Source organism: Montipora capricornis, chromosome 1 (genome assembly GCF_036669925.1).
Source record: "Montipora capricornis isolate CH-2021 chromosome 1, ASM3666992v2, whole genome shotgun sequence".
Taxonomy (NCBI): domain Eukaryota; kingdom Metazoa; phylum Cnidaria; class Anthozoa; order Scleractinia; family Acroporidae; genus Montipora; species Montipora capricornis.
In genome coordinates, this window is record NC_090883.1 from 42,300,377 (window position 1) to 42,322,876 (window position 22,500).

At 39.1% G+C, this 22,500-nt stretch overlaps 2 protein-coding genes across 3 annotated transcripts in view; one reads left to right on the forward strand and one right to left on the reverse strand.

Moving 5' to 3' along the window:
• Nucleotides 1–499, reverse strand: part of LOC138044754 (DNA-directed RNA polymerase I subunit RPA2-like) — a 41,949-nt gene extending 41,450 nt beyond the window's left edge. Inside the window, exon 1 of the mRNA XM_068891179.1 lies at nucleotides 394–499. Within this exon, the coding sequence (XP_068747280.1) occupies nucleotides 394–486 (93 nt within the window). The 5' untranslated portion in view covers nucleotides 487–499. The remainder of the gene's footprint in view (nucleotides 1–393) is intronic.
• A 31-nt stretch (nucleotides 500–530) lies between these two features.
• The window catches only part of LOC138044787 (vacuolar protein sorting-associated protein 41 homolog), a 42,674-nt gene continuing 20,704 nt past the window's right edge, over nucleotides 531–22,500 (forward strand). The window contains exons 1-18 of one of the 2 annotated variants that reach the window (XM_068891210.1): nucleotides 548–652; nucleotides 2,610–2,795; nucleotides 3,709–3,792; nucleotides 4,548–4,622; nucleotides 5,719–5,784; nucleotides 6,682–6,747; nucleotides 7,836–7,952; nucleotides 9,129–9,193; nucleotides 9,327–9,408; nucleotides 10,019–10,088; nucleotides 10,171–10,229; nucleotides 10,351–10,395; nucleotides 10,934–11,072; nucleotides 12,412–12,459; nucleotides 13,889–13,950; nucleotides 15,369–15,422; nucleotides 18,026–18,082; nucleotides 21,775–21,836. In XM_068891210.1, coding sequence (XP_068747311.1) covers nucleotides 629–652; nucleotides 2,610–2,795; nucleotides 3,709–3,792; nucleotides 4,548–4,622; nucleotides 5,719–5,784; nucleotides 6,682–6,747; nucleotides 7,836–7,952; nucleotides 9,129–9,193; nucleotides 9,327–9,408; nucleotides 10,019–10,088; nucleotides 10,171–10,229; nucleotides 10,351–10,395; nucleotides 10,934–11,072; nucleotides 12,412–12,459; nucleotides 13,889–13,950; nucleotides 15,369–15,422; nucleotides 18,026–18,082; nucleotides 21,775–21,836 — 1,361 coding nt within the window. In that variant the 5' untranslated portion in view covers nucleotides 548–628. Of the gene's footprint in view, nucleotides 653–2,609; nucleotides 2,796–3,708; nucleotides 3,793–4,547; nucleotides 4,623–5,718; nucleotides 5,785–6,681; nucleotides 6,748–7,835; nucleotides 7,953–9,128; nucleotides 9,194–9,326; nucleotides 9,409–10,018; nucleotides 10,089–10,170; nucleotides 10,230–10,350; nucleotides 10,396–10,933; nucleotides 11,073–12,411; nucleotides 12,460–13,888; nucleotides 13,951–15,368; nucleotides 15,423–18,025; nucleotides 18,083–21,774; nucleotides 21,837–22,500 lie in introns of both variants that reach the window. The other variant, XM_068891215.1, reaches the window with a different exon arrangement.

Sequence of the window (22,500 nt, forward strand, 5' to 3'; positions counted from 1 at the left end):
TTTCTGTTAATTACCATTTATGTAAGAACCTGTTAAAATGAAAGGTTCTTTACGCGCGGGGTTTTACTGTATTCGCAAATATCATCAATGATTAACTCAGTGCAATAACCGATTAACCAGAATGCAAAAGACGTATTAAATAATATTTATAGTTCACTGTCATGCGGATAAATGTCAGGGTATTCGACAATTTAACAAGCTCATTAGATTTTTCGATTTTTGTGATTTTCATGCGTAAAATAAATTTAGCCAAGTTATTTTACTTGTGTACAGTAAGCTTTTAATTTGTCACTCAGTGCAGAATATGGAGAAAAATTTGTCTTTACTGGACTTGCTTCGGTATTTTCATTTGTACCTTGGAACCAAAGCATGGTTCTGCATATAAAACTCTACCTTATGCTGTTCACTAGAGAGTGTTCCAAAGCTTCTGGAGGTCAAATTCTTCAAACTGGGAAGAGCGCTCATCTCGTCATGAGCAACCGCCATTTTCAAAACATCCACGTGCAATTTTGCGACTCTATATGGTGGCTGCACATGAAGTATGTGTAGAAGTGGTTCGACAGCTGAGCTGAGCAGAGCAAGCAGGAAAATAAGAAACCAAGGAATAATTATTAATCCCTAAAAAAACATGAAGTCTGCAGCAGCTTACGCGGTATTTTGAAGTTCATCATTTATTTAAGATTTCTGGACAATGGAAAACCTAGTTTTAAGTGGGAGGTGATTGGGCTTAGTAACTTGGGAGTGGGATTTTCATTCGGATGCAACGGTGGTCCAACTCTCTATGGAGCCCTAGACCTCATAGGATTTTATTGCTGTTCAGAGCCACTAGTTTTGCAAGATCTTCGTAGAATGCATGTCCACTCAACATCAAATACCTGCCACAGTAGTCATGCAATACTCGGTAAATTACTTATTCAATGTTGGGGTAAGTCTAATTCACCATGCATTTGAAAACCTCGGACCACCTCCCCCCCCCCTCCCCTCCCCTCCCCTCGGGCATGAGCGGGGCATTCACTTTTATCTTTTATGATATTGGAAGTTGGTGAGGTCCTCGTTCCCTGGGGTCAAAAGTGAAGAGTGAACTCCTCCACCTCCTAATGTTCCACACAAACATCTCCGAGTGTACCAGAGGTTGACAAAGATTGTTGTCAATATCCGTAAAGCCTTCTCAATGCACTAGGTATTTTCATAGTTCAGTTCAAGTTGACAATGAAGTGCAAAGGACAAAGATTTCATTGGGATACTGCTATTGATAATAATCAAGGTCGTAGCTAAGGAAAATGAATGCCAGTTGAAAAGTTAGGTGAGCTGGCTGATAAAAGGTGCGGGGGCTCTCCCCTGGGAAATTTTGAATTTGATTTGGTACCCTCTGGTGCAATCTGAGGCCTCTGAGATACAAAAGCAACAAGACTCTTTTATACAAAATAATTATCTTTAATGACCTTTGGTCGAATAAAGAAAGGGAATCTTCCTCCCACTTGTACTGGAGACCTGGTTATGACATCTCGTTCTCAATCTTTAACAACACCTCGAATGCGGGGCTACCTAGCCTCACGAAAACAAATGGCAAATGAAAATAGAGAAAGAGAAGACGGGAAACAAGCGCTTGAAACAATATTTCATTTGAATAAGTTTACTTCTCATAGACTGAGCTACCAAAACTTGAGGTAGTCGGAAAATATTTTATTCAAATCTTTTCAGTGTGACAATATATTCAATATCAAATGATAGCAAGTGATTCACCTCAGAATCGTTTGTTTCCCTTTTCATACAGCACAATGATCCCACGATGATCGCCAGCCGGCAATTGCCTCAGACTCGGCCAGCGAATTTCGCCGGCAGCCGGTGCATAACAACCCTGAATAATATTATGATATAGTCCCTGAGAAAAGCACTTATGATCCATGAGTATTACATAGGTAATATGCTTGGTAGAGCACTGACACATATTCAATGTCAATCATCATGTACTAGCGTAATTCCATGGTACAGGATGTGAGGACTCTGACTCCTGGTGTAGTCCCCGTTTATTGTCATCGTTTATTGAGGGACCAAAACAGAATGAGCATGAAGTGAATGCCCCCGCAGGCGTTCAATTGACTACTGCAAAGAGAAATTCAATACAGCCATTGGTAAATGTACCATATCAACTTAACCCCTGGGTAACCCCTAACCCCTAACCCTAACCTCAAACCGGCCTAAACCGGCCAGACTTAGTATTTTACTCTGTCTAATGTCAGACGATTTTACTCGTCACTGTTGAACCCCTGGGAGTCAATGGGTTAATTAATCACTTGAGATCGAACCACAAGATGAACTGCTCATTTAATGTTCCATGTTCTCCTACCCATAGTACACTTGGCGCTTATACTGAACATGTACGTCACATACACTACAATGTGTTTGCAAGTGGATGATATATTTGTTGCCCCACATGTTTTGAGTCAATATAATGACATTTACATGATTGTTTATGGACAATGAGATGACTAACTTCTTACTAACCGAGCGCGAGGGCCGTACTGGGGAATATTGGCCCGAGGTCGTGGCAGTACGGACCCACATGCTCTTCTAGAATATTTATTTTGGTCACCATGTCTCTTATTAAGGAAAACAAAGATGATAAAACTGAGGAGGAGGGGGAGGATGATGAAGGGGAAGAAGAAGAAGAAGGATCTGAAGAAGATGACGGAGAAGAAGTTGAACCCAAGTTAAAATATGAAAGAATAGGAAATGCTATGAATATCATTCTTAATGGAGAAGAATGTGCCAGTTGTATGGCTGTACATACCAAGGTACTAGCTGTATATTAAGCTGATGCTTCTTTTAGCGCTCAGTCTGAATTTGGTATTAGTGAGTAATATTGTAAATCAATCCAAATCAAGCCATTATATACAGTAGCTTGAAATTTTTTTTTGTGATGATATATTGTTGATAAGTTTCTCATCAACTGAATAGTATCAAGTAAAATTAAGTATATGCTGTAATTAATCCTGACCAGAAGCTTTTTATTGCGGGAGGCGCGGTGGCCTCATGGTTAGTTTGCTCAACTCCAGATCGAGTGGTCCGGGTTCGGGTCCTGGCTTGGGACATTGTGTTGTGTTCTTGGGCAAGACACTTTATTCTCACGGTGCCTCTCTCCACCCAGGTGTATAAATGGGTACCAGTGAATAGTGCTGGGGGTAACCCTGCGATGGACTAGCATCCCATCCAGGGGGGAGTAGAAATACTCCCAGTCGCTTCATGCTACAGAAACCGGAGATAAGCGCCGGCCTGGTGGGCCTTCTAGGCTCGTAGCAGACTTAACCTTTTAGAATCTTTATATTGATAGATTTCACAGCATAGTTGCCAACTGTATACTATATTATCAACTCTGGTTCCTGAATTCAGATCAGATTTGATTATAATGAACTCACTCTGGACACCTTTTCAACCTGGGTATTAAAATGACCTACAAAAATTATCTTCTCTCTGATGGGCTGTACAGTATTCAGTAATATATCGGTAATTGCTGTCCCTCAGCTTTAGACAAAACATTATGCTGGGAGCTATTAATACTTCATGTACCTTTGCCATTCAAAGTTTGTACAGATTTCAGAGGAGTTATTTTCCACTGGAATCCTTGTACAAACACTGCAGTTCCCTTTCTGTAATGCCCCATCTTCAAAATGACAGAATTTGCTTTAAAGGGTCTTGTGCTGTCTTCAGTTTCTTGCTTTAGGAACACACTATGGAGTCGTCCACATCCTTGATCATGAAGGAAATCCTATCAGCAGTAAACAATACCCATCAGTGAGTAACATGGACTATGTGTTTATGTGATGAATGTGTATAAAGCCAATGGGCTTGAGAAAACCCCTTTTTGTAGTCCAGAACAAGTATATTTCACTCTTAGGCAAGCATGATTGGGATTTAGATTGCGATGGTTACAAACAAGTGTAATGTAGTTACAAAGCATCACAAGAGTAACATACCACAAGGAAGGGCCTAATGTGCTCTTGCTGTCTTTGTGATCTGTGAATCAAGTGTGATGCTGAATTCACAAAAATTGCAACTACTATTATGTTCTGTGTAAAAATCTATGGCCTATTGTAGCCTGTGTGCAAGGCTTACAGCTGTACATGTAAGTAACCATTACATGCCCTTGTTCATAAAATAATTATTATTTAATGTGTATTTTACTTTAATTACTTTTTTCTGGGAGGCATGGTGGCCTCATGGTTAGAGTGCTTGACTTCGGATCGAGTGGTCTGGGTTCGGGTTCGGGTTCGGGTTCGGGTCCTGGCCGGGGACATTGTGTTGTGTTCTTGGGCAAGACACTTTACTCTCACGGTGCCTCTCTCCACCCAGGTGTATAAATGGGTACCAACGAAAATGCTGGGGGGTAACCCTGCGATGAACTAACATCCCATCCAGGGGGGAGTAGAAATACTCCTAGTCGCTTCATGCTAGGGAAACCGGAGATAAGCGCCGCCCTGAATGCTGATGGGCCTTTCTAGGCTCGTCACAGAGACTTCACCTACCTACCTTTTTACTTTTTTCTCCAGCATACCACAGCCATAAATCAAATCAGTATCGATCAAAGTGGAGATTATGTAGCCAGTTGTTCAGATGATGGTCGGGTATGTTTAAATTGCACTGTTCCATCATCTCAATCCATTTGTTTAGTAAAATTATCAAGTGAACATGTAAATCTTGCTCAAAACCCAACTCTTAGATTAATCTGTGTACAGTTTTAATGATAGAAGGGAATGATATTATAACTTGAAATAGCAATATTGTCCAGGTGCAGAGGGCTTTGTTGAACATTTTGAAAGCAGTATAGACAACCTAAAAAGCGGTGTATGAAGATATTAGTCAGCAAAATGTTAGTCATTGTCATGAACAGTCATTCTAGGAACTTAATGTGACATTACCAAGTTCTTTTTGTTGCTAAAATCTTAATGTTTGCTAGCAGAAAGCCATAAGGGTTGAAACGTGTGATGCGCGTTTACAGCTTCCGAATATTCAGTGCTAAGTACCATATTTGGAAACACCTCGCTCCAGTTAATTTCGCACGAGAACATTGGTGGTATTGCATCACGGTTTTCTTGTGAACTGATTGGTTGAATGTTTCTCTCTTGTTGTTCCAAATAAATACTTAGCAAAATTAATTGAATATTCAGAAGCTTGTTTCCCAGCACACAAAGGGCTGTTACACGTTTCAACCCTTGTGGGTTTCTGATGCTAGTAAGGATGAGTTTTATTCATTCAATGAATACCAAATTTGTGTACATCACCATAGTGCTCTGTCACTATAATAATTATGCTGTACATCAGGAGTCAATGGGGTAATGGAAAGGAATTTAATTTAAGTGTCTAGTCTTCTAACACTGGAGCACACTGTAACCTGAAATCAACAAATTAATGCAAATCAAAATTAATAAATTGTTGGTTTTGGAGGAGAGATGAAAGCGGGAGTACCTGTCCAGGAGAAATTTAACCTCTTGGGGCAGAGTAGAGAACCAAGAAACTCAACCCATAAGTGTCGCCAAGTCTGGGCATTGAACCGGGGTGAGGTGAGTGCTCTCAGCACTACACCAAAAAGAAAAGCCCTTGTGGGAAAGTCAATAAAGAATGTATCTATGTATGAATGGTTAAAGAAACAAGAATATTTGAATTAGTTTTGAGATACAACACTCAAGTTATACAGTATCATTTTGTTCTCTCATCATCAAGGTTGTAATCAATGGCCTTTACAGTTCAGAGAATAATGTCCAGGCTAATTTTGATTCTCCAGTTAAAGTAAGTGTTGCAGATTTTTTTGTTTTTGTTTTGTTATAGGTATTGATATAGTATGAGTGGGTAATGTTAATACCATGGGTACTGAATCTCTCAAGAATTTCTTATATTGTATGTGATATACAGTACCATTATAATGGGTTAATGCATGTGTATGTATTGTTTTATCCAAATTCTAAGAAATTGTGGTCTTCTGTATATAAAATACTAATAATTTAATTTAATAATAATTATTATTATGGTAACATAAATGAAAAGTAAAAGGTCTTCTTTCCATGAAAAGAAAAGCCAACCAACTTATCTGAAGTGATGTATCCCAATAATGTAGTGAAATGGAAATGAAAATGGAAATGGAAGTTACTTACCCACTGAACACCTAAAGAGCACTCAGGAGCTCGTTAAACATGTGTCTGTGCATTTTGGGTCGAATTGGAATTTGGCAGTGTTGGTTTTTTTCTGGAAAGGGGAAAACAGGAATACCTGGAGAAAAACCTTGTGGAACAAGGGACCAGGAATCTAACCTAGGCCACAGTGGTGGGAGGCGAGTGATATCACCACCGCGCCACCCCTGCTCTCCATAACATAAACAGTGTGCTATAGTATGGACAAAGTTTTATTATTTTGTATGTTGGGTTACCTGTTATGGTCAGCAGTGATAATGCTTCATAGGCAACCGCCATGTTTAATTTGATGTAGTGTTGCTTCGGTTTGTTGAATAAAAGTCTTGTTACATCTCATTGCAAGTAGGATGTAGCTTGACTTTCACAAAAAAAAACCCCGCACTTCAACTCCTCAAATGGCCTATTATTTATGTCAAGTATCTTTATTTACCCTAAGAGCAGCTTGAATTTTGCATTCTCTGAGTATTAACCACCTAATATCCAATTCTCATTGTCACAGTCAGTTGCTTTAGATCCTGATTTTTCCAAGAAAAGAACAAAGATGTATGTCACTGGGGGAACAAAGGTTTGTATGTTGTCACTAATATATAGACTTAGCCGAGCCTAAAAGTGGAGCTCCCAGGTTATTTTGAATTTACGGGATAAAACGTTTTTGAATTTTTTTGGTTTAGCCTTGATGAAAAACAATCATGTAAAGAAAACCAAACAAACCAATCTAAAAGGAGTTAAAATAAGAAGAGCTAGGTGAAAAAATAATAAATAACCCCTAAGATAGGAAGTTTACAAGAACAGTGTACTGCCATACTGAGTAGATAAGGCTAGCAAATACCATCACAGTCATGCATTTTAAAAAATGAGAGTGCCAAATAAACTTCCAACCGGAAATCAAATATTTGGAACCATCTTTTTGGATTGAAACTGGCGAAAAATGAAGGGAAAAAATATTTTCCAAACCGTTTTTCACCTGAACACAAAAAACTGTTAACTGTTAAGAGGTTTAGTTGACGTAGTATGGCCCTGTAACCGCATTGAGCCACAGAAAGCGTGCAAAAAATGAAGCCCTGTTTAGGTGTCTTGATTACAAGAAGTTTCCCTGGCTTAAGCCTGTGATCCAACCGAAAACCAGTACCTTGTCAGTGGTCAACTTTTAAAAAACAGCTGAACTCTTGAGCTCTAAACTTGAGCCCACAATGTGGTCATGTGATACTGATCAGCAGATACCTTGTTTTGACAGGTGTCAATTGACCATATCATGGATTTCCACTATGAAAGATGTACGCTGTAAACGGCTGCCATATTGTTGTTATTATTATTAGGATATTATTAAATTATTGGGCAACTTCGTTGTGTACGCCCCACAAGCAATACCGCGAGCCATGATTACAATGAGAAAAGCAAGTCATGGGTTCCTATGAGTATGGTGCTCCATTTGGCGGCCCTTCACGCCGCGGGAGCTCCACTATCAACAAAATGTATGGCGGCATTACTGTCTATTAGATACACTAATATTGTTAACTTCTTAACTTCTTCACTTGAGCTTCTAAAGTACATTATGAGTGACACAATTGTCTAACTGATGATTTCAGTAATAATTTGATGGATTAATGGTATTAATAGTATTTTAGCTTAAAACTATTTTGTGCTTGTCAACAGCTGATTCTGACAGAAAGAGGTTGGTTCAGGAACAAGGCCACTGTCTTACATGAAGGAGAAGGAAGCATCAGAACAATTAAATGGAGATCAACTTTCATAGCATGGGCTGATAATTCTGTAAGGAGGGTATTGATGTCCTTGAAAATCTTATTCGTCATAATCCCTCTTATCTTTGTCCTTTGCTTTCGACTAAAACTAGTGACTAGTGACAAAGTACTGGGTACTATGACTAAACATTAATAATAATTATAATTGTACAGCATGTGAGTAAAAATGGATTATCTACATCTCAGAGCTAGTGCACTTGTTGAAGTCATTGAGGACCTTTGTAAAACCCAGAATGAGCATTAGGACAGTTTTGGAAATAGCCTTGTTCATAGGAGGTAATAACATTTACTGTTTTTGCAGGTGTGTTATACTTTATGCATGAGATACAGGAAGCCACAGTTTCTGATTGGAAGGCATCTCTTCTTGTATCTCATGCATGCAGTATAAGAAGCCTAGACCTCCACCCTGCATGCTGGTAGGCAAAGAAGGCTGGTTTGCCTTAAACTTTTAGATACTTTATTTATCTCAATACTTGCATCCAGAAGTTTGAGTTGAGATTTACAAATATTGTTATAAAAATAGAAAACCTGTATACACATCTGCACCTGTAGATAGTTACAGCTGTATTATAACTGGTATTATCTCCAAGAACTTAGCTATCCACAAACCTTTTCTTAAATCTGTTCATTCTGCAAATGGTTCTAGCAAATGTTCTTGATGACTTTCCATTTCCAGTTGCAACTAATGTTTAGTCCTACGTGTAGTACATGTACTTTCATGCTAGTCTCTAGTTCTAGTGATCTTCTGTTCACTCATAGGAGCAAAGCCAGTTGGATCTTTGCAAAACCTTTTTTGTAAATCCTTGCATTTATTTTCTCTGAAACCCATTTCTGCTAGATTTCTTAACCATATCATAGACCATGAGCTGAATGCCCCTTTGTCATCATCTCTATTGTTTCTGAGATTGTGGTATTGTCTGCATAATGTTTACATAATGTTTATACTTGGACTCACCTGTTGGATCCCAGGATAAAAGAATGACTGTATGGCCACAGTCAAGCCTTGTACTGACTGTATGCTCTTCTAAAAGTCACATGTTATAGGACATCAAACATTTTAGTCAAGTTCTTCTTCACTTTTCCAGCAAGTTCCAGAAAGCTAGTGACTACACTTTAGTTCTACTGGTAAAAAGTATGCAGATCTTTGAAATTCGTCAAGTGATTATTTTTGTGGTTTCCATTTTAGGAAGTTAAAATGTTTGACATGAATTCTCAGCGAGTAATAACACACATCAAAAGAGAACCTGGAAAGTAGGTGGACCGACAACAAAGATGTCTTTCCTTTTAATAACTTCTATAGTGATATTGTCTTACAGCTGGCAACAAAAAAGAAGTTGAGTAGCAAATCGCAACACTGAAACATTATCTGCTGCCTTTTATTTAGTTACAGACCAGAACTCTATCGATGCTGCTTATGTTGGAGAGATGACATAACCCTTCTGATTGGTTGGGCAGACGTGGTTCAGGTAATGCTGGCTGACCAGTCCTCTTGTGTTTCCATTTTGTCAGTTAAAAAGAAGATCACTTTGTTACATCAAAGAGACATAATTTTGTTAAATGTTATTCCTTTGTGTATTCTCTCATACTGCCCTCTTAGGTGGAATAAAGCACTCACTGATTTTGGTGGGGATCCAAAGCAGCTAAAAGTGAGCTAACTTTTGGCATAATATGAGTCCTGCCAACATTTGTTTAAGGGGATGGCTCTCCCTACTATGCCACCCTAGTCCCTGCAATCCCATAAATTCTTGTTCACCCATTTCACTATGAACCCCACCCTGCAGTACATCTATTTGACTTCAGACAGAAACCGATGCCATCCTTTACAATTTTCATATGAAGTGCCATGCTATTCAATTCCTTACTTGACTCTTTGGGACAGTCTGGTTACAAGATAATGTTAAGATTGTGGTTGTGTTAACGAAGTTATGCTGCTTGTTTCCACATTCCGAGGGTCCAAGGTGTGCACGACGGAGGTCAAGCAAGAATGACAGACATACAGTATCTTAAAACATAACTTCACATTATCTCAATCAAATGAAGATGCCATTGTTTCAAGTGATAGTATTTTTTCTTCAGATATGTGTTGTGAAGGAGAGGTTGATATTATCACAGAAAACTGATCTTCCGCCTCTTGTTGTGGAAATAGGTTAGTTGTTCAGCTTTAAAGAACTACAGTAACTCTACTTGAGTGCCAATCAAGTATTTATTATGTTTCACTTATTCTATAGTTGCCAGGTTTAAGACCGATTACTACATTTCTGGAATTGCATACCTGAAGAATGACTTGGTAAATCTGTGTTTATTTTATGTTTTTAACACCTTATTATTATGTTACTTTGTATGATTTGATTGCTGATTTGTTTTTAAAATTCAATTGATCATCATCTTTAACTTGCTTTTTTTCGCAGGTGATCCTTTCTTATATGACAAACATTGAGGCTAGCACAAGCAAGGTAGTATTGGAGAATGACGTTTTGATTGCAGGGCTTTACAGCTACATATATGTAATTAAATGTAGTGCTTATCCTCTGTCTTCTTTGATCACGTCCAATCAGTGATCTCTGCCAAAGATGTTCAGAGTTCAGATTATTACCTTCTGTGTAGAACCATTGCTTAAGTTGCTCTGTGTCATACACAGAAGCAATGTCTAGTATCTGTTAACTATGAATTTCCTATGCCTGTTTTTCTTATGGTGCCTTGCCTGTGCTTGTCATTAAGTCTTCAGTGTTCAAACCCCCCATTTTGAACTGTTGCTTTTGCTTGTATGCAAATATAATCATTGAAAATCTTAGGTAATAACAATTATTGGGACAAAGTTTTGGTGACCAAGAGTCATTTTAAACACTGCTCACCTCTCATCTTTCCCCATCCCCCATTTATACAAGTATTTTATTTTGGAGTGTACATCTCTACTTTAATACCAGTACTTTCCATTTATGCAGGATGTTGAGCCATTTTTAAATTCTCTTTTTTATGCTTGCAACTCATTAGAAAGGTCAGCATGTTGTAGCAAACAGACCTCAGCTGAGGATTGTAACACCACGTGGCCCAAATGAACCTGAGGAGATCTCTTTAGATGCCCTGTCCGTCAGAGGTTTTGAACAATATCGCTGTGATGATTATCATTTGGGTAGGCATAAGGTTGCTCTGTTTGGCTTTTGATGATGATAATGATGATGATGATGAACTTTATTGAGTATCAAGTCTTCTATTGCTGGGCACTACATGTAATTGGGTACACTGTACCTAGAAATTACATTAAATCAAAGGTTGCTTTTTGAGGAGAGGGGAAAACCGAAATACCTGGAGAAAACCTCTCAGAGCAGAGTAGAGAACCAACAAACTCAACCAATTCAAATAGAGCCTGGACAACATTGGCGGGAAGCGAGTGCTCAAACCACTGTGCCTTTCCTGCTTCCCTTTTAGGAAGCTTTTTGGCTTTAAAAAAATAATAATAATAAATAAATTAAATAATAATAATAATAAAATAATGGTATTATCAATTCAGTCAGGTCACACCTTTTTACTACAGTCACTTCTGCATAGTAATATTATTATGGTAACGGTGATGAGTTTATATTGCGCGTTTCATATTAACATATTCAAATGCACTTTTTACAAGTAATCAATCTGTGGGTAAGACCGGAGACATCAGCACATACAGAAGTGCCCTGATAGCCGCTATCAGTCCATTATTGATCTCACCCAACCCATGAATGAATGAAATGAGGCCTGACCACAAGACCAGTAAATACATGCCCTACTCTTTGCGACAAGTGTGTGGGTTATTTTACGTCCCATAGGATAATGATAATAAAAATTAACGGTAAAACTACGACGTTTCGAAGTCTCCATGATCTCATTATCAAGTAAAATGTAAAATGTTAAAACTGATGTAAAATTGTAGCTCAGAGATTATATACAAATAAAATGTGATAAACTTCATTGGAATAATGAGCTTTCATTGACACGTTAAACACCAATAACAATGAACTCTCATTATTCCAATGAAGTTTATCACATTTTATTTGTATATAATCTCTGAGCTACAATTTTACATCAGTTTTAACATTTTACATTTTACTTGATAATGAGGTCATGGAGACTTCGAAACGTCGTAGTTTTACCATAGGATAATGAACATAGTAATTTCTTATCATTACTTCAAAAGTCTGTTAAAAGCAATCACTGTGTATAAAAAGAATCAGTTACCAGTTACTTGACATTAAGCACTCTGCCGTTAAATTTAGTCAAATACTATGTTCATTTCATTTTATTGTCTTGAATAATAATGCACTTATAGGTAGAAACTGTTACTTGTTGTTTTTTTTTTCCTAAAAGAAGGGCTTATCGCCTTCAAAAGAAGTTAACAAGATTTTGTAATTACAATAACTAAAGTGAAGTCAGCATAAATTCAATCCAGACATACTAGCTACTGATAATCAAATAATTGTTCACATGCATATCAGCCTTCCTTCATGATGACCTGGACAGTGCTGCATCTGCCTTTCATCGTGGTATGTAGAATAACGGCCACAAAAAACCCAAACTTTAAAACTTGTTTATCTCACCAGCACCAATATGCAAAGTTTCAAAAATGGCTTTCCTGTGACTAATGTAGTCAATCTGTTTCAATTAGTGATAATTTTTTTTGTAATGCGTAATCATCTAACATGAGGCTTCAGTTAAGTATGAGTTTTTTGTAACTGGGAAGCGCTTATGGGATGCACACAATGAAAAGGTCAATTGCTAAATGCTTAGGTCTGACTCTATTAATTTAAACCATAACAATAAGTAATAAATAATCACTTGACTGGTAAGTGTCACACTCTATCATGTAACTTTAATAATTATTTATGTAATTGCTTGCATCTAAATTGTGCGTGCATTTAACTAAACAATGAACCTGCATAATCTGGCTTGAAACAAATTTGAAAATAATATTAAGTTGATTAGAATGTGAACCAACTTCATTAAATCACTATTAGTTGAGACTGTAGTTCCTTGTTTATCTCATTTTATTGATTTAGAGAAAAATCTTAGACACTGCCTTTAAAGTTTACTGTGGTGTTGATGGACAATGTGTCAACAAATGGGAGGGAGTGCAGCCCTGTGGTTAGATGGCTTGCCTTGAGATCCGGGGATCTTGAATTTGATCCTTGTAGTGCCTGGTTCAATTTCCTGGCTGCACTTGTAAATAGCCAACAGGGGTCAATTCAATGAAAAAGTTACACTTGTTGTGTACAGGTCAAACCCTTGTTTTTACATGTGTGCGCGAAAATGAGCATATCCAAGTTACATGTACCTCACAATAGTAAAGCTACGGTTGTACGTTACAATGTATCATGACCAGGGATACATGTGTGAATTCCAGTGTCGAAAAATCTTTTACTGAATTCATGAATTTACAAGTTGGACCTAACACGTGTAATTTACTCAAGTAAAAACTACACATTTAACTTTTTTTACTGAATTGACCCCTGGTTCGCCTCCAGCCAGTTGGGATTCTTGACAGTTTGTTGTTCTGTTCTTTCGTTTCGTTGATAATTTGTGTTTCACCGGCCCTGAAAAGCTCCAGTAGGGAGGAAAGGAAGGAAAGGAAAAGAAAGGAACAGAAAGTGTGTAGTCGTTCTAGCACTGGAGAGCTATATGGGGACACTGTAAACTGAAATTAACAATTAACCCAAATTCAAGTCAAATTTTGGTTTTTTTAGTAGAGGGGAAACCAAAGTGCCCAGAGAAAACCTCTCGGTGCAGAGAAGAGAACCAACAAACTCAACCCACATATGACGCCAAGTCTGGCATCGAACCCGGGCCACATTGGTGGGAGGAGAGTACTCTCACCACTGGGCTATTCCTGCACACCGTTATCAATTAAGTTCGTATTGTCTTAGTACAAGGCTTCAAGTTTATCTAAATGTTGCAAATCTATCTTTTTTTTTATAGAAAATGTTGCAGAGGAGAACTTGTTTTACATTGTTAGTCCCAAAGACCTTGTTCTGGCCAAGGTTTGTTTTTAATTCTTGAGTGGGTTTTCTTGGCATCTGCTAGGCTCAACTTTTGCTACTCACTCAAGTCCAGCTAGCCTTCTTCCCAAGAGCGACTGTGAGCTCATTTCCTGAAACCGCAGCTTGTGATAGGCCATTTCTGAGTTCATGTCTGCCTCCTCTTCAAAGCGAGTCTAAGTGCGAAGCTTTTGTGATGGTGATTAGTTCTACTTTGCATATGAATCTACATATAAAAGAAAAACTTTGCACTTTGACTCGCTTTGAAGAGGAGGCAGACATGAATTCGGAAATGGCCTATTGAGCCTAGGTATCTGCTAGTGTTTAGTCAATGCAGATGTTCATTGTGGATTTTCTAGTGGCTTGAAGTAACTTATCTCTCTTAGCAATGACCAACTCAGAAATAACGAGCCAAAAAGCAGGGTTGTAATAAGGCTTTGCAGTAGATAGCTATGCGTGAGAAGTTGGAGATGAAGCACAAGAAAACCATCCGTGTTGTAGAGTAAGCTGCCGAGACAGCAAAGTTGGTTGTAACTTTTGTCGGCAATGTGCTTCTTCCGACAACCCTGCAAAAAAAGCAGGTCATCACAATATCATTATGTCGCCAACTGAGTTGATGGCTTATCTTCTTAGAATGATAGAATGATCTAGATGTACCACTCTGCTGTTGTCAAAGCAAACGTGACACCCTCGATTCGTTTATGTCGATTCATTTATTTAAAATTCTTGGCTTCCTGTCTGTCTTGTATTTGAACCCAGCACCTTCCACTCCTGCGTGACAAAAGTATTTCGTGCGTGACAAAAGTATTTCGTTGTAGCCTGCGTAGCTGGCAGAATAAAGTTTTGGCGGCAAGCCGCGTAAAGTCCTCCTACCTATTCTTTTTTTTTTCCTTGTAACGTTCTGTTTATTACGTAACCATCAAATTAATTTCAGCGTTTCTGGAAGCCGGCACGTTTTGTGTTATTTATGTATTTATTTTTTAGGGTTGGGGGGGCAGATCGGATTAGTTAACAAAATTACATGACAATAACCAGGCGGAAAAAGGAGAGAAAGAAAAGGGAAAACGCTCAGACAGTCACAGCGACTGAATTATTTTATGCCACTTCTTTTCGAATGCTTTCTGCCTTCCTGTTGTGACTGAAATTTATTTTTCCTCCCCATTCTGCTCGCGAAACTTTATTCGGCGCGCCCACGAAACCGCCACAAAACTTTATTCCGCGCTCCTACAATACCGACAGCTACCCAGGCTAATTTCGTTGTTGCTTTTTTCTGCCCTAAAATTGATACCTACAGGGCAGACTGGTGAGTGCTATTGATCAAGGCTTTAGAATGGTGTCTTTAGCTTGTGCATCGCATTAATGTATTTAAAGTGTGACTGTAAAAAATCGTTTGCAATGCTCAAGAGAACTTTGCTGTTTAGCCTAGAAACATAGATGATCACATCAAATGGCTTATTGACCACGGCAAATTTGAGGTAAGCATTTGAGGCAAACAGAAGATTTCATACTTTTTGAAAGCTTGTTATCGTTGTCATTACAATCATTAGGGAGTTTTAAGAAATGACGACGGCTATGGCAATGAAAACGCCAAAAAGCAGTAATATTATTGGTGGAAAGAAGAAAAAGTAATGCTCGTGTGGCACGCACTTTTTTACGTTTCTTTCCCGTGCTCGTCCCCAGGTGATCTGGTGACGTAATTCGGGGGACAGGGGAGAAAAATTTTAACGCCGTATCTCACAACCGCGCGCGGCCTTATTATCGAATTCAACATGGCAGAGGCGAGGTTAGATCTTGTCGGGTCTACTTGAATGTTTATTCAGTAACAGGAAATGTGGTAGACACGTAATGATCTGTTGAGTTTTGACGATGGCAATACCGCAGGGAGTTTGGAAACCACCTAAGGCCGCGCGCAGTTGTGGGATACGGCGTTTTAAATTTTTCTTCCCAGTCCTCCAAATTACGTCACCAGATCACCTGGCTAACAGCAACTTCAATTGAAATGACCAGTTTTAAGGTTTTGACCACAACGCGGGCATACAGCCATAAACTTTTATTCTCTCTCTGCTTCAAATCCAGTTATAACGTACTTCGTCCATATTATACCACGTAAACAAGATAGAATAATCATGAAATACTTTTATTTTGAAGTGACGTTTTAGTCGCCGTAGCTGTCGTGGTTTTTTAAACTTCCCATTGCCTCGAAGAAGGCGGTGCTACCCTGATGTTAGGACGCTTGCCTTGAGATCTGGGAGACGCGGGGTTGAAGAACCGTCCTAACCACTTACTGAATTTCTTCCCGTCTGCACTTTTAAATGGCCAGCTGGTTTGACTCCGGCTAGTGGCTTTTGGGCACTTTATGTGATTAGAGAATTGCCAGTTATGAGTTATGAGATCTCTATTTGCAGCATTGAACGAAAATGGCTTCGTTGAAAGTAAGCAAAAAGATCGCGGTAGACTCTCTAAAAAGGATGTCAACCTTTTTCGGAACGGGTCGGTCCGTGAACTTTACGAGAAATCACTTTAAGCGGACTGCCCTAACTGATCTTGCAAACATGACTAAAAGAAATGACTGACTAAAGTTACAGTAACTGTTATTTGACTAACCTTAACTGATTGTCTGACCAACCGATACTCATCCATGAGTTCACTAGCTAACTTACATTGAGCTATAACAAAGTGTGTCAAAAGTACCAGTTACTTGACATTAAGCATTCTGCGGTTAAATTTAGCCAAATGCTATGTTCATTTCATTTTGTTGTCTTGAATAATAATGCAAATAGTTAGAAACTGTTACTTGTTGTTCTTTTTTCCTAAAAGAAGGGCTTATCATCTTCAAAAGAAGTTAACAAGATTTTGTTATTACAATAACTAAGATGAAATCTGGATTCGAGAGGAAGTGCATCCTTGGCTCCTCCTCGAATCGAGATTTCGCGCGACCATTTTTTTCTCTTGCCTCTATTGGACTGCTCGTAGTCTACTGTGCAATGGCTCATGCATCTTTTAAGGCCCTCGCAAACGGGAAAACAGTGTATCCCGAAATGTCTCCTCAGCGCTCAAACGAGGAAACGTTTGCTCAGGTAGCAAATTTTGCTTCCGTAACATCGTTTCCTCGTTTGCGGGCACCTTTATAACGCATACGCGAAGTTTAAGCCAACGTGCATACGTGGCATTGAACGAAAATGGCTCCGTTGGAAGTAAGCAAAAATATCGCGGTTGACCCTCACCAAAAAAGATGTCAACCTTTTTTGGAACGGGTCGGTCCGTGAACTTTTCGACAGCTCACTTTACGAGTGAACATAACGACAATCATTGGCATCACTCTAACCTAAATAATAAGTAATAATCTAGCCGACGTGTTATTTCTCTTTCTTTGTTTTTCATTTGATGATCCAGGACATCGAGAAAGGCCGATTTCACGCAGATATGCTTCTAGTTCTTACAGCTCTTTCTCTCTTCAGAAAAGAAAATTGTCGATATCTGTAGGTTGCAGGCAAGAAATGAACCAAAATCAAACCGCGCACCGGTGGCTCAGTTGGTTGAGCACCGGGCTGTCACGTGGGAGGTCGTGAGTTCAAGTCCGGCCGGACCAACACTCAGGGTCTTAAAATAACTGAGGAGAAAGTGCTACCCTTGTAACGCCATCTGCAAATGGTTAGACTTTCAAGTCTTCTCGGATAAGGACTAAGCCGGAGGTCCCGTCTCACAACCCTTGGGTATCTATAAAATCTGTGAGACGTTAAAGAACCCACTCACTATTCGAGAAGAGTAGGGCATGGAGTTCCCGGTGTTGTGGTCTGATCTATGGATATAGGGGTTAGGTGTCAATTGGGACGAAAAGTTCTGTTCCTATCTCCTGCCACTCCATGAATTGTGGCGAATAAATTAAAGTTAAAGTAAAGTTAAAGTAAACCGTTAAAATTCCTTGAGTTTACCAAACGTAAATTTCAGTCGAACTTTAACTGTCTTAAAGGCGATGCTAAATCTCTGTATTGTATCTGTTGCTCTCCTTCGCAAATTAATAATGCCTTCGTTTGTAGGGTTCAATTTTTGTTTTTGTTTTGTTTAATTGTATTTTTAGGACGCACTGAAGGCCGCCGAAGACAACCGCAAGGAGGTCAGGAGACACAATCATCAGGTTGGCGAACGTAGTACTTGGTCGTACATCATTTTTGTGAAAAGGAACTTTGACTACAAGTTTGCATTTGCCAGGGTTTCTGCATGAAGAGGTTTTTACTTGCGCATGTACAATTTGCCTCTTTGGATTCAACCAACCTCGTTCCCAGGGTCTCTCATGTTCCCTGGAAACGAAGTTGCGAGGAAAAACGATAACAACACTCCTTGAGTCCGTTCTTATGGAACACCATGCAAGGGTGACAGAAGTGTTCAAAAGTATACTTGAAATATAGGTTGTACCTCTTAATATGTGCTGTAATGTGTCATAAATGGGTTGAAACTTACACAAATATGATTCATAGCGAGCATGCGGCATCCAATATATAGGTCCATTTCTTTGATCTTCGGAAAATCTTCGTAAAAAGCAGCCGCGCGCGTGTCCCACGGCAACACAATTGTGGGTTCCACGAACACCCTGGAGATTATTTTTCTGCTGGAATTATAAATCGTTTTGATGAAGATATACAGTGTATAGTCAATAGACTGCGGACGACTCTCCATCATATTTCGCAGAATTCTGAGGTGTGAGATCAAGCAGCAAACACATCTGACAGATCAAGCAACAATCTGCGATCAGGTTCAGAGTTTCCATGCAACAGCAGGATGCTTTTCGTTGATCCTCTCTTGAATCATTTGCAGATATATTACGTGAATATGTCTCTTAGAGTGATCGCAGCTCTGTAATAAGGGAGCAAAAATCGTTCTGTCAGTCCAAATCAAGGGGACTTGTTGCACAACACGCTCGACTAACAAGATAATTTAAAAGTAAAGAGCATTTCCGAGCCCTTCAGTGAATTCGCTGGATGACCGCAATTCAGCGTCGTGTATAAGCCGAGGAGACTGGAAAATAATAGCGGAGAATCCCACCGAAAAAGTCATCGAGATAAGCATTGTTCATGATCAATTCCAAATAGCAAAAGCTTCCTCTACTTGTTCCACGTCACGCGCGCGGTCACGTGTTTCGAAGATTTTCCGAAGATCGAAGAAATCGATAATTTCAACCTATATATTTGACACTTCAACAACATATATATGAAATTTCAAGAAGCCCACGTTTTGCTTACTATGAACCATATTTGAATATTTTTCAACCCACTTATAACACATTACAGCACATATTCGGAATGATTTCCGTACAGGTCCCTACTTCAGTATGCATGCAGAATAAATTAATTATTCATTCGCGCTATTGTTTTGTAGAACAATACGTATACCCAAGAGAACCGAATATATACATGGGTAATTTGTACTTACGGGATGAATAAAAACGGATCTCATTTTTTCTCTTCCTCCCTCTCTCCCTTCTTTCCCTTCCGCACGGCTTTTGCTGCCATTTTATCCCATGATATGCCACTCGCAGCTTGCCTTGAACTCCGACCCACTGTAAACCTCTGGATTACTTGTCCCTGTTCTTTACCACTGAGCTAACGTGTCAAGTTGCTAATTCACACCTTGAAAATGATATTTATTTTGAATTCTGGCTGACTATTTACATAACAATGATACGTAATTATATACACGTGCCGCGCCGAGCACCTACAATCGAACTAACACTTGTAGGTTACCATTAAGAGATCCCTGTTTTACTACTCTTGAAAGAACCAATCCTTTAATAATGCTAACCGTAACCCTAATTACGACTAAAGGCACTGTTTAGGCTTAAGGTTAGTCCCTGTGATAGTTTTAGGTTTTCCAGTGTTGCTGTGAACTGTGCCCTGCTTTTCCTTCATGCCCCGTGCGTGCAGCACACTTATAAGTTCACTGCGTGGAAGAGTATACCACGCTTAAAGTCTGATTGGTGCATCTTTCATGGAAAACTTTCATGCACCAATTCATTGCAATTAAAATCGTTTCATATATCCCTTTTTTTGAAGCAAACTTATGTCTTCGTAATAATCAAGATGGCTACCGAAGTAAAAGGGTCACAGCAACGGAAGATTTGATCATTTGGAAATTGTCCCTGCTTTATAGCCTTTCCAGAGTTGAGCATAGAGTGGTGCAAAGAAAACAATTTACTTTGGTCTTCCGTGTCCAAAACCTGTGTGAAAACGCAGTCAGTTGGCAAAGACAAAGTGCCGCATCGGGAGATGGATCTGTTTCGCGATGCTCAAGAAAAAACTGCAATGGATAGCCTTCAATCCGCCAGAACACATATTAATTTTCTGACCATAAACTTTCCTTGAAAAAATATTAGCCCTAGCTACCTGTGGCCGGAAAGTTTACAACTGCCTACAAGACAAGGGCTAACATCATCTCACCGCAGTTAACCATCGCCCAAACTTCGTCGACCCAGACAAACGAGCCCACAGCAGGGCATTGAAAAGACATGATGGGGAGTGAAACGAAGTATGCCTCGTAGGGGAACATCCATGGATCTCTACCAAAGCTATTTACTTCGAAGTATCATTGAGCATATTGCCGATCTCTACAAAGAGCGATAAATCGCAAAATCCCTCTAAATGCACCGTTCGTGATCCTAAATACAGGAAAGGAAGAAAATATACACTTTGCAGTGTCTCAGCGAATTTTTAAGCAGACAGGAAGAACAATTTCACGATGAAAAGAGCAGGTAGCCATTAAATTTCTTATGACAGTACTTTTATTTGGTTTGTTTGTTATGTTTGCGAATCTGAACCCTATTACAACGATTGCTTGAAACTCCACTTCTTGCACCTATTCTAAAACTGAAAAATGGGCAAAAATTGCAGGAAAAGTGCCGAAATTGCAGGAAAAACTGTTCGATTTTCCGTATTTCAGACAGAAGTTCGACCGACTTTTTTTAAGTCCATATAGACTTAGAAAAAAACCTCTAAAAAGAAAGAACAAAGCGCCACAGTCCCAAAGGACGTCTATTGTTATCGCTATTGTTTTCTTGAAACAAAGGAGTGTATGCATAATGAAGTAGGGACCTGTGCGGAAATCTTGCCACATATTCAGTGGTACAGCCCATATTTTATTTGTGAACACTTTTGTCACCCTTGTCGTTCCATACATTCTCTCTTGGTTGCATAGTCTCGATTTTCCACCACTCTCTCGAATCTGGTCTTCGTCGCTCACCGAGAGAGGTTCTTCGGTGGAGGAGAGCGAGCTCTTCCCGAAACAGCGGCTGTTAGCCGCCTTTCGTTTGCTGTATCTTCCCCAATGTCTGGGAAACATTTGTAATCTTAGAATCCTTTCCTTGTTTGTATGACTTTTGTTGTCAGTTGTCCAGCAGGGATATGTGTATAGAACAGTGACGAGCTATAGACCGTATTCATAAATGGTAGCTAAGTAATTATTATTTTTTTGACTTTATGCTAATCAACTCACTAGCCTCGCGAGCACGAACAAAATTAAAAAGAATTTTTGCTCCAAAGTGAGGCTAAAACTAGTACAAACACAAAAGAATAATTTCTTGGCCCCATTTATGAGTACGGTCTATAGGAATTATAAATCCTCCAAATAAGTTCTTCATCCTAGGGTTCGGGAGTGATTGTGGATTCTCGAGATATCACGTGCGACGGCGCTCCCTCGTGCGTGTTATATCGTGATTCCCATTCCCCTAAAATGGAGAGCTCGTATGCCAGTGTCTGTGCAAATGTTTTAGTCTGTTCTCGGCCGAACAATTCACGTTGTGTGCGTTAACACTGATTCAGTATTTATTTTATCCTTTAGGAAATTGGAAGATCTTACCTAAAATCTCTGATGGAAGAAGGAAAGTACGAGGCAGCTGCAAAGTATGTGCGGGTACTTTTTTGTTTTCAATATTCTTTGATTGCACGTGACGTCACGGCCGCCATGTTGGTGAAAAGAACAACAATGATAAAGTCTTTTGGGAATAGACCTTATTCACGATGGCCGCCATGTTGGATTTGCTATTATCATGCAAATTAGCCACACACTTCTGAGGGGGCAAACAACATAAATTCGAGAGGTTTTAACGAACATCTTAGCCACACGGATGATTTTTTTCACGTTCATTGAATGTTTTTCACCTAAGTAGTAAAAAAGAATGATTACACAAGTTACTTCGATGTTTTTTTAGTGAAAAATGAGCAGATAACGAAGTAGAAAGTCAAAATGTCAAAGGCAATCAAAGATATAAATTATTATAAATGGGACTTAATTCTAGATTCTAAAATGTACTTTTAGAAATGTTATTTCAATATTTCGACGAGCTGATTTTCCGCAATTTGCCATTTTTCCAATGTTTGCCCCCCAGCATAACACATGGCTAATTTGCATGACAATTTGAAAACCAACATGGCGGCTATCGTGCATGTGACGTCACGGCGGCCACGTTGGTGAAAAGAACAATAGCTAATAGCACATTTGACTCTATTATTATGCAAAACTTGAGCTACATTTTTCTATCGTTTTGGCGCCAACATGGCCGTCTTA